At 48.7% G+C, this 11,841-nt stretch overlaps 1 protein-coding gene across 1 annotated transcript; it reads left to right on the top strand.

The window, feature by feature from the left end:
- Nucleotides 1-662: 662 nt before the first annotated feature.
- On the top strand, nt 663-11,277 carry LOC123813674 (histone-lysine N-methyltransferase PRDM9-like; the record flags this gene model as incomplete). The annotated part of the gene is made up of 12 exons (XM_045830810.1): nt 663-757; nt 989-1,085; nt 1,386-1,481; nt 1,859-1,982; nt 2,269-2,376; nt 3,361-3,407; nt 5,437-5,593; nt 6,214-6,315; nt 6,515-6,786; nt 7,198-7,265; nt 8,399-8,592; nt 10,592-11,277. Coding segments are annotated over exons 1-12 (2,046 nt in total), but the record flags the coding sequence as incomplete, so codon positions are not given.
- Between the last annotated feature and the right edge of the window lie 564 nt (nt 11,278-11,841).

The raw sequence follows: 11,841 nt of genomic DNA, 5'->3' as shown, positions 1-11,841 counted from the left end.
CCTATTTCTGAAATCTTTTTACACATGACTTACTTCAACATACTTATTATTCATAACGCTGCTTCTTTAAGATGTGAAATTCTCCTAGTGTGTTTTCCAGTGCATTTATTATTCTATTTGTTGTGTTTAAATGTTGGAACCCTATGGGACTTCTTTTGTGTCTGTGAATTGTGTGGTCAGAATTTACTGACGACAGTTTCCAGGGAATGCAGTGCAGTCTTGATCGCATCATCACTGGTTATGCAGCTCTGGTTGCAAGTGGGTTTGACAAGGGAGGGAATGGAGGGCTCTAGACGAAGGTTGGGGATCCTGACCACAGTCCGGTGGAACAAAGACACTTTGTCAGGGGGCAGGAGGGCCACGTCCACCCTACAGACCGACCCGGGCTCGGAGCTCCCAGCTCCTGCGGGTCGAGTCCCTCACCAGACGCTGGAAAACTACCCACAGAAACGTGGTGCTCACTGCAGGCTGCTGACAGGCGTTCGGAGACCCAGGATAGCCAATCCCCGCGGGGCGGGGTGGGTCATCCGCTGGCCTGTCCCGAACCCAGGGGGCTCTGCCCCTCTGCCCCGCCCTTTCAGCTTCTTCTGACCGCCCATTGGCGGGCATGGCCCTGGGACCCCAGCACTGATTGGCGGATTGTGCCCACGTGGCTGTCCAGGATGGAACCTCCTCCCGAGGGCGGGAAGCCCCGGAGCCCGGAGAGGACGCTGCAACTGAGGTGGGCAGCGCGGCAGGGGCCCCGGGAGACGGACCGGTAAGCGGGGAGCCCTGCCCTGTGGAACCCTCAGCCCGAGACCTTCCCAAAGTCCAGCCAGAGAGACCCCCAGATGCCCTCATCCCGAGGGGCCCCCCAAACCCCTTCAGCACCGAGGGGCGCGCGTCCGCTAACCCGGGAGGACCCCACGTCTCCTGACCCCCCAACGCTCAGACCCCCCAAACAGCCTGGAACCCCAGTTCCCCTCAGCTCGGGGCGCCCTTCCTGCAGCCCGCCCGCCCGGAAAGACCAAACCTCCCCAAACCCAGAGACCCCGAATGCCGTCGTCCTGGAAACCGACTCAGTGGAGGGGACCCGGAAGCCCCTCGTGAGACGCCCCAACTCCCCTCAGCCGCGGCGGTCTGGCCCTCTCCCCCGGGACGCTGAGTGTCCTCCGCCCGGAAGACGCAGATCGAGTCCTGAGGGACCCCGGGCCTCTCAGCCCGAGAGACACCTCCGGGCGCTTCCCCCGGAGAAGCGCGTTTCCCTGCGCCACAGGCTCGCCCGCTGACCGGGCCCTCTCAGAGAAAGGGCGGGAACAGGGCGCCCCCCCCGTGGCCCCCTCTCCAGACGCCCTGCCAACCGGGAGAAGGGAGTTCGACTCTCTTAGCTCCTTCTCCTTCCGCAGGCGCTTCGGACTCGAGGCTCGGACACCATGAACCCCGACGGGGATCCGCAGGAGCTCCCTGAGGGAGAAGCGGGACGAATGGGGCGGACGCCTCAGGTGAGCTGAGGGGCCGGTGGGAGCGTGGGGACAGAGCTCCGCAGACACCCTGCCCTCGGGGTGACCCTCACTGGGGTGACCCGCGCTGTGCGCGTGGGAGAGATGGGCCTCCGCGGGGCAGGGCCGGTCAGGGAAGTGGGAGAAGGCCCAGCGTGCGAGCAGGGCCCCGGGACACACCCCCGAGGAGCAGCCGCTCCGGGACCGGATCTCCACTGAGACGGGGGCTCCGTGCCTTCGGCACAAGGTCCACCGAGGCCCCGCCTGCTCCCTGCACGGGGGGCAGCGGGGCGGCGCAGGGAAGGCCCCCCCTCCCACCCGCAGTGCATTCTCACTCGCATCACAGACTGACTTACGGGTGTGTCCACTCTCCTCTCCAGGCGGAAGAGGCTTTGGAAGACGCTGCCCTCCACTTCTCCAGGGAGCAGTGGGCAGAGGTGGGAGACGGGGAGAAAGGCGGGTACCGGGACGTGAAGAGGAACTCGGACGCGCTCACCAGCCCAGGTAGCGCGTGCGCAGGCGCTGGGCCCGGGGCCCTGGAGACCCGGCAGGCGCTGGGCTGGCCCCGGCTCAGGGGGCTCCATCCGCCTGCAGCTCCCTCCCGCACGGACAGGGGTCGCAGGGAGACTGCTCCTTCAGTCAGAGCGGGGCTGGTGCTGACGAGGGTACGGGGCTCACGGCAACTCACTGTAGACGCTCCAGTCCCATCTGAGCCAGTTCCACGGGCTTCCTGGGGCTTGTGCCTCTTCCACGCTCTCTGCTTCAGGACAAAGTTCTTGTCTCTTTCCAGGTCTCAGGGTCCCTCGACCAGCTTTCATGGGTCATCGCAGGCAGGCCACCGAGCTCCAGGAGGGGAACCGTGAGGACTCTGATGAAGAACGGGCTCCGAGGCAGCAAGGTGAGCGGCAGGAGGAGCCAGAGCTGCCCTCCCGACTCGGACCTGGTTTGGGTCGGGCGGCATCTCAGGACGTCACCAGGGAACAGGTTTGCTGGTCCAGAAAACAAGTAAGATTCACAGCAGTGTATGGTACAGTGAGGGGCTGTTCCCGTAAACTTTCACGTGTGCAACATAATCATATGTATATTGACAGATGCATTAATAAGCAGTAAATGTGTAAGAACATAAAGTGAGCAAGAAGTAACTAATTCAGAAGAGTCACTGCGCCCGATGTCCTGCATGGAGACGGACAGGGAGCAGTGTTAACTGTGGTGATGACCGGAGGGGGGGGCCACGGTCAGGAGGTGTTGATCACCGGATCATTTCCTGATGTGGGCCGCGGTGCCGTTCTGTCCAGTATCATGAGTGTTCGGTGGGTGGGGTCGGTCCACTTTCATGGGTCTGGGGTTGAAACACAGGGGAAGTCAAGATGTGATCTTCAACTTTTCTGAGGTCAGCAGACTGGGTGCTGACCAGAGTCTAATGACTAAGGAAGGGCGTGGGTGGCCAGTATATGCACAGTGGGGAGGATACCAGAGAAAGGAGGCCGGGTGGCCCTGGTGCCCTCAGCCCAGACAAGACCAGTTTGAATGAAGAAAACAGGAAGGAGAAAGGGTTATGTTGAAGACATGGAGTTTCTGTGCAGTTACTTTTATTACATTTTTGTCAGGAGAGGCCAATTTATTCTTTAATAAATGTAATAGATGCTTTATGAACATAGGGTGAAGCATGGATGACACTTTGTCTATTTTTTTTCTCATTCTAATGCAATTAGTACATGGTCCCAATGGAACCATAGGCCTTAATGAACATCAGAAAACATTTTCCAGTCATCCTGGGATTGTTCTTGAACTACTCTCATTCAGACTTCTGTGTCCCTAATAAGAATCTCCAGATTTTGGAAACATTTACCCACCAAAACACTGGTTTCTCATCATCTTTCAGTGAAACCCTGGGTGACCTTCAGAAGGGAACACAGTAAACACCAGAAGGTGAGTATTTCCAAATCCTGTTGACAACAAAATTTTCCTCATGGATAGAAATGCATGTAAGAGTAGGAAAATGAAGAAAATATCCTAGGAACTGCTGCCTTCCTTTCCTGGTCTCTTCAACATACTGTCTGACATTATCATCCTTTTTTAAAGATTTTATTTATCTATTTTTAGAAAGGGGGATGGAGGGAGAAAGTGAGGGAGAGAAACATGAATAGGTTGCCTCTTACATGCCCCCAAGTGGGGGAGCTGGTCCACACCCCAGGCATGTGCTCTGACCGGGAATGGAACTGGTGACCTTTCAGTCTGCAGGCCAGCGCTCAATCCACTGAGCCACATCAGCCAGGACTCATCATCATCTTAATGGTTAACAACTACAGCAGCAATAGTAACTACCAGTTATTTCATTCTCACAGTGTTTCAGACTCTAACAATTCTATGTGAATAAACTCAAACATTACAACAATCTGATGAGGTACGTACTATAATTGTCATCATTTATAATGAGGGAAGTGAGCTTTCAGAGATATAGAAATGTTTGACTATATGTCTAAGATCTCAGTATCAGTGGTAGTGCAATCCAACCCATAGTTGCTTCTCTAAACCACTTACAAACTCATTACAACTTTCATGGTTTCACCCTGGCCATTGTGACTCAGTTGGGTGTCATCCTGCGTAGGGAAAGATTGCCAGTTTGATTCCTGATCAGGTCACATGCCTGGGTTGTGGGTCAGGTTTCCAATTGCCATGTGCATGAGAGGCGAGTGATCAATGTTTCTCTCTCACATCAATGTTCCTCTCCCTCTCTTCCTCCCTTCCTCTCTCTCAAGAAAATAAACAAAATCTTTTTTAAAAATTAGAAAAATAAACTTTCATAGTTTTCTAAAGTTTATATTGTCTTATCCATATGTCATTACATCATTCATCTGATTGACAGTTTCAACCAAAGTTCTTCTCTGCTGTGCTGAAGTGAAAGATGCACGAAGACCCTCTGACTAAGGACAGTGTACACTGTGTAGGCAGTTTGTACAGTGGATTGTCCCAGGTGAAGAAGAATGTAAAATGTCCAGGATCAGAGCCTTCCACTCTAATCAAAGAAAGCATCTCTCAGCCCTGAGGAGCTTCAGGTTTGCTGATTGAGAAACAACAAATAATAAGATGATTTAAGCACTTCATATAGGTTATACACTCTTCAACAGAAACTCATCTGTCTGGAACTGATTTCAAATGCCATTGCTTGTAAGGTGAAGTAACAGCTTCTTTCTCTCAGTTTCAATGAGGCCACTCTCATCCTGTTTAGAAGCATTTGTTCAGCCTGCCTAACTCTGCGTTGTGAGCTCTTTGAGAGGCTGGACCATACCTGAGTCTTCTCAGAGGTCACAGGCCCATATCAGGGCTCCAGAGAGGGCCCCCGAATGTTTGCTGAATGAATGATTTCACAATTACAAATTAAACTAGAAGATGATCCATGAGTGTTGAAGGTAATTTCTATGAGACTGAACTATGGAGAGAGCTGAGGGGTAAATTGATAGCAGGACTGTAATCTCACATTCATACTGTATTACACAATTCACAGAATACTTTGGTGAGCATTATTTAATTGCACATTCACTGTAACATTGGAAATTAGCATGTTATAGATCATGAAACTGAAGACAACAGGCTACTGATACAGCCTTATTCAAACAATTGGTGGGAACTGGCTAATCTAAGTACAAATATTTTTTCTAAGAAATACTGCAGATTTTATCACCATTTTATTTATTGTCTAGATATGTTTCTGCCGACTATTTCTTTATTCTCTTCCCAACATCCTTCACTCTCAATATTATAGAGACAGTTGAAAGAAAAAAGCCATTAGGCATGAGTTCTAATCTTGGATTCATTACCCACATTGGCCCTATCCCCTCTGATATTCATACTCCCTAGGTATTTCCAAGGATCAAACTATTAAAGACATGCATGTAAAATGTATCCTAAGCCTTGAAAAATTAATGTTATCTTTTAATATGTGACTCTTACATTGAAGGCAACATCCAGAGTGCCATTAAGCAATGAATATAATTTGAAGGAATGTTCAGGAACAGCAAATTTGATGATTGCAAGTGACTCAGAGCATGCCCAGAAATCAATGTCCTCTCATGGAGAAGCATGTGCCTCTGAAAAGCACACTAGACAAATATCGGGTAAGAGAAAATAATTTGGAAACTTTAGTTCCTCTAAGTCCTCTAGAAGGGCTGATAAGTATGACTCCGCCCCTAGGGATGTGGGGTAGAGTTTGGATGGGTGTGGATTTAAGCTGGGCTAAACTGAGACTAAAGTTAGCACTGGAGGTTTGGGCAAATCCTGTAAATTCTCTGAGCTCCCGAATGCTAATGTGTAAAGTGAAGATAAGGAAACATCACTCATATATTGTTTGAAAACATTAAATTAAATTTAAAACAATTGACACATGTAAGTTGTCCAATAAATCCATCTGTGATAACAGTAACCACACTTTAGTGGTGTTGTGTGCCCAGGCCTTTCCTCAATGCCTAACATGCAAAGTGCACTCAATAAATATGAATGATTAAAGGTTGGCAAGTACACCTGGTGATAGGAAGATCTAGAAACTAAAATTCAATCAGTTATCTGTAGTTAGTGTGGAGTCTTACTCTTCTGAACCAATAGTGAATGAAGTAAAATACCAGAGTATGCAAAAGGATGGGTAATAATTTTATGGGAGGAGATTGTGTGTTATCTGACAAACAGGGAACTAACACTCCAGACCCCACCAACCTTGCTCACCTGTCCTTCTCCAACTTAGAACTCAGGAGAAAGGAGATTGACATGAAGAGGTACAGCCTACTAGAAAGAAAGGACTGTGTGTACCAAGAGGTGAACGAGCCCCAGGATGATGACTACCTTTGTAAGTGACCCTCACTAAGAAGCATGTTATGATACAATAATTTCATCTAGTCCTTTGGTCCCCAAATCATTCCCTTCCTCTAGCAACCTGGAATACAGGAATGAGTCTCAATGATGTCAGTGCTGGACTCCCTCTGAAGCTCTTTGCATCCAGGAACATGCCCTATACCTTCCCTAACCCCTGTTGCTCTCGCCTCCAGATTGTGATAAGTGTCAGAACTTCTTCATCGACAGCTATGCTATGCATGGGACCCCTACATTTGTAAAGGACAGCGCAGTGGACAAGGGGCATCCCCACCGCTCAGCCCTCACCCTGCCCCCTGGGTTGAGAATCGGGCCATCGGGCATCCCTGAGGCTGGGCTTGGAGTGTGGAATGAGGCAGCAGACTTGCCAGTGGGTCTTCACTTTGGCCCTTATGAAGGACACATCACAGAAGATGAAGAGGCAGCCAAGAGCAGATACTCCTGGCTGGTGAGAAGTCTTTACCTCTTCCACTGCCCTCTGCCTTCCCACACTCCTTCTGAGGCTTGAAGGGACCTCTCCTCTTACATGCTAGACATGGAGGGGACAATGTGGTTAGCTCTGTATACTGACTGGACTTTATATGAACACAGAGCTCCTGTTTAAGAATCAGACAGTAAGCAGGAGCAAAGTGGTGCAGACACAAAGGACTGGCTCCTCCCTTGTGGGGCTCCTGCTCTGACTGGACAGGTAGACTCAGATGTGTAGATGATGAGTAAGAAAAATATCATGTGGTCACAACTGGCAGTTGAATCCCCATGCAGGATGGAAGAGCTTTGATGGCAGTAGGGAAAAATACTTCTGACTATTACCTCCCCATGAAAACAATAAAAGGTCTTTAACTTCTTTTCTGAAACACAGATCGCCAAAGGGAGAAACTACTATGAATATGTGGATGGAAAGGACAGATCCTGGGCTAACTGGATGAGGTGAGGTCAACAGGTCTCTGGGTGCCAGAGGGGACTCTCATCCCCCACAAGCCCATATATCTTTCCCTCTCATCATGCCTCCCTCAGTGGTCTTCCTTAATCCCTTTTTCCTCTTTTTTCTCCATACAGTGTTCTTTCATTTCAGGGGACATTTAAGAACAAAATATGGCATATGTCCTCAAATTATAAACCTCTCTGCTAGACACAATATGGGCACTGGAAAGGACTTGAAGAGCCTAGATACACCAGGGACACTGGATTATAATTTAATTTATCAAATGAACATTAAGCACTTATGGTATTCCAGTTTAGGTGAAGGAATACATTACTTAAACAGATCACACAACCCATGTCCTTATGAAGGACTTCTCACAGACAGACATAAAACAATTGCTTTTAGAAGCATTTAACTATCATTTCCAAGAAGTGCACCATGTCAAGATAGCACAAACCAATGGTGGCCTGAACCTGTGAGGGCAGCAAACGATCCCGGCCTCACTTCTAACTAGAGCTGGGCTCTGAGGCCTGCAGAAGAATGGTCATGGCCCCTTTCCTGAGAGGGGCTCTCTTTCATCAGGGATAACAGAATGTGAATCAACTACTATTGTTCTGTTTTATTTTAACTAGGACAAAAAGACCTCCAATTTTCTATGGTAACCTTGGGCCAGGCAAGTGAATGGTACCCTAAATAAAGTGTAGGGGGTTTAGAGAAAGGCCTATCAAGAGAAAATAGATGTGGGCTGAGTACTGAATAATTAGTGAACCAATTTAGAAGCAGAGCCCTAGATCAAGCATCAGGTTCTGTAGTATGAGACAACTTGATTTAGAGTTTGGAGAATCCAGTGATCACTGGATGTTATGGCCAATCAGGGTGGAGGTTAAGTCTACACTGTGTTTTAGAAAATGGTATTAGGCAGCATTTGCACTGCAAGTAGAACCTGGAGATAGGAACTCACATGACATGCTGACAGACGCTCAGACACTGAACAGAAGGTTCCCCGGGAGCATTAGGGGCAGTGGGTAACACCAGAGCCTGAGGGCCTTAAGAATCAGTGAGGAGCTGGACATGGATGTAACAGGTATTGGGAACTCATCACTGAGGTTTTCTTTCTCTTCCTCTGCCTCAATCCCAGGTATGTGAACTGTGCCCTGGATGATGAAGAGCAGAACCTGGTGGCCTTTCAATACCATGGGCAGATTTTCTACCGAACCTGCCGGGTCATCAGGCCGGGCTGTGAGCTGCTGGTCTGGTGCGGGGACAAGTATGGCCAGGAGCTGGGCAGCAAGTGGGGCAGCAAGTGGAAGAGAGAGCTCACGTCCGGGAGAGGTGGGCACCACTGTTCTTCAAAACAGCAAGAAAAGAGAGAATTCTCCATAGAAATGTTCATGATCCAACTCTTAAGTAGAGTAAAATCAGTAAAGTTTCGAATCAGATACTTCAGAAATTCAAAATTCATTCATATGCCTTTGGCTCTTAGGCAAAATTTTTATACTTTTTTATTCTAAAAATATGTCATACACAAAATATAGAATCACATACAGTGTTGAAGGGCTAAGAGGCAAAAAGGAAAAGTTTTCAAGCACTAATCAGCTCTCTCACGAAGGCATTTTTTCTCACACTTTAATCAGCTGTTTCTTCTTATTTTTCCTCCATACTTCTAGATAAAACATTTCTTATAAGCATTCATTATTTTTTAAAGATTTTTCCCTGGCTGGTGTGGCTCAGTGGATTGAGTGACGACCTGTGAACCCAAGGGTCACCAGTTTGATTCCCAGTTGCAGCACATGCCTGGGTTTTGGACCAGATCTCCAGTAGGGGCAGGTGACAGGCAACCACACATTGATGTTTCTCTCCCTCACCCTCCCTCCCCCCTTTTCTGAAAATAAATCAAATCTTTTTTTAAAGATTTGATTTATTTTTACAGAGAGTAGAAAGGAGGGAGAAAAAAAATCATTTTACAAGGGAAACATTAATCATTTGTCTATGGCACACCCACAACTGGCCCACAACCCTGGCACGTTCCCTGACTGGGAATCGAACTTGTAGCCTTTCAGTTTTCAGACAATACCCAACCTGCTGAGCCGCACCATTCAGGCAGGGCACATTCATTTGTCACTTCAGTGAATTGTCATGTGAGACCCCACTCTGTGCCACAGGGTCCTGGGACCTGGAAACACAGATTAACATGAGGATCAGAATCACTGCTCTTGAACTGATGGGTGCAGGAGGGAAACTCAGGCCCAGGGATCAGTGTGAGGGGAGGTGCAGTGTGGCAGGTGGTCCGGAAAGGGCGCCTCAGGAGATAACATTTACAAAAATACCTTCGGGCAGAGGATCCCAGGCAGAGGGAGCAGCTAGTGCAGGGAAGAGAAGAGGTGGGGCATTGTACTGGCTGAGGGTCACTCAGGTCTCCTCTCAGCATAGGGGGTAAGAATGGAGATCAGATAGGTGCTTAGCAGCCTGGAAATGCAGTGCCGATGACCCGAGTTGAGACACTGGGGACTTTCATGAGTGAAAGTGTGTTCTCTGTTCTGATTATGCTTTGTTAATTTTTAGAAAATAAACTCCAGTGGGGAATCCCCTCAGAAATTACTTCATCTGCAAATGAGAGCGCATGGTGGATTGGCCAGAGAGGAACAGGAGTCAGGTGTATAAGAAGTGTGGTTGGAGAAATATTTTCAAACAGGATTTCTCAGTGTATTTGAAATGGGCTAACACTGAATAAATGAAGCATAAATATTTGGTATGAGGCTTGAGGAAGGACATTTTTTAAAAAAAATTATTTTATTTTTAGAGGGAAGAGGGAGAAAGAGAGGGAAACATCCATGTGTGGTTGCCCCTCATACGCCTCCTACTGGGGACCTGAACCACAACCCAGGCATGTGCCCTGACTAGGAATTGAACCTGCGACTCCTTGCTTAGCAGGCTGGCACTCAATCCACTGAGCCACACAAGCAAGGGCAGAAAGGACATTTTATTTTACTGTTTTGGAAAACAGAGAAGCAGTTCCTAGTTGGGGCCTGTGGTTTTCCTCTTTCACATGACTTAGAAAATACCTATGTAAGGGAAAGGTCAATGCAGTTCCATCCACACAGGGAGTAAAATGGCCTCTGATGCTCCTCGAAAATCCCTTGTCCGGGCAATATTAGAAAAGACCCTTGATGTGGGCTTTCTGCATTTCTGAAGAAGATGCACTGCATAAAAAGGAAAATAGACAGCAAGTGGACACTGGGAGACAGAGGTTGCGTTGTCACCACAATGTGAATCATGGGGCCCAGTCATTCTCATCAACACCTGCCCTGACCAAACCTTTCTCTTTCAGCAGAACCAAAGCCAGAGGTGCATCCATCTCCCACCTGCTCTCTGGCCTTCTCCAGTCAGAAATTCCTCAGCCAACATGTGAAACTCAATCATCCCTCTCAGATTCTCCCGGAAACATCTGCAAGAAAACACCTCCAAGCAGAGGAACCCTGTCCAAAGGATCAGAATCGGCAGCAGCAACATACTAGTACACACAGCTGGAATGACAAAGCTGAAAGTCAAGAGGTCAAAGAAAGGTCCAAACCTTTGCTTAAAAGGATCAGTCAGAGGAGAATCTTAAGACCCTTTTTCCACCCTTCCAAAGAACAAATGAAGAACTCCAGTGAGCATGAGAGAATGATGGAGGAAGAGCCCTGCAGAGGCCAGGAAGAGAGTCCAGAGGGCACAGGCAAGGTATTTGTGAAAGTAGGAATGTCAAAAATTGTAACAATCGAGCACAGAAGGTGTTGGCAAGGCTTCAGTGATGGGTCACATCTCATCCCACACCAGAGGACACACTCTGGGGAGAAGCCCTATGTTTGCAGGGAGTGCGGGCGAGGCTTTACACGGAAGTCACATCTCATCAGACACCAGAGGACACACTCTGGGGAGAAGCCCTATGTTTGCAGGGAGTGTGGGCGAGGCTTTACCTGGAAGTCAAGTCTCATCACACACCAGAGGACACACTCTGGGGAGAAGCCCTATGTTTGCAGGGAGTGCAGGCGAGGCTTTACACGGAAGTCAGTTCTCATCACACACCAGAGGACACACTCTGGGGAGAAGCCCTATGTTTGCAGGGAGTGTGGGCGAGGCTTTACACAGAAGTCACATCTCATCAGACACCAGAGGACACACTCTGGGGAGAAGCCCTATGTTTGCAGGGAGTGCAGGCAAGGCTTTATGTGGAAGTCAAGTCTCATCACACACCAGAGGACACACTCAGGGGAGAAGCCCTATGTTTGTAGGGAGTGTGGGCGAGGCTTTACACAAAAGTCATATCTCATCAGACACCAGAGGACACACTCTGGGGAGAAGCCCTATGTTTGCAGGGAGTGTGGGCGAGGCTTTACAGACAAGTCAAGTCTCATCACACAAGAGAGGATACACTCAGGAGAAGCCCTATGTTTGCAGTGAGTGCGGGCGAGGCTTTACACAAAAGTTGGTTCTCATCACACACCAGAGGACACACTCTGGGGAGAAGCCCTTTGTTTGCAGGGAGTGTGGGCGAGGCTTTACACAGAAGTCACATCTCATCACACACCAGAGGACACACTG

The sequence above is a fragment of the Phyllostomus hastatus genome, unplaced genomic scaffold (assembly GCF_019186645.2).
Source record: "Phyllostomus hastatus isolate PE091 unplaced genomic scaffold, TTU_PhHast_1.1 phas_contig_159, whole genome shotgun sequence".
Classification (NCBI taxonomy): Eukaryota; Metazoa; Chordata; class Mammalia; order Chiroptera; family Phyllostomidae; genus Phyllostomus; species Phyllostomus hastatus.
This window is presented reverse-complemented; position numbering and strand designations above follow the sequence as displayed.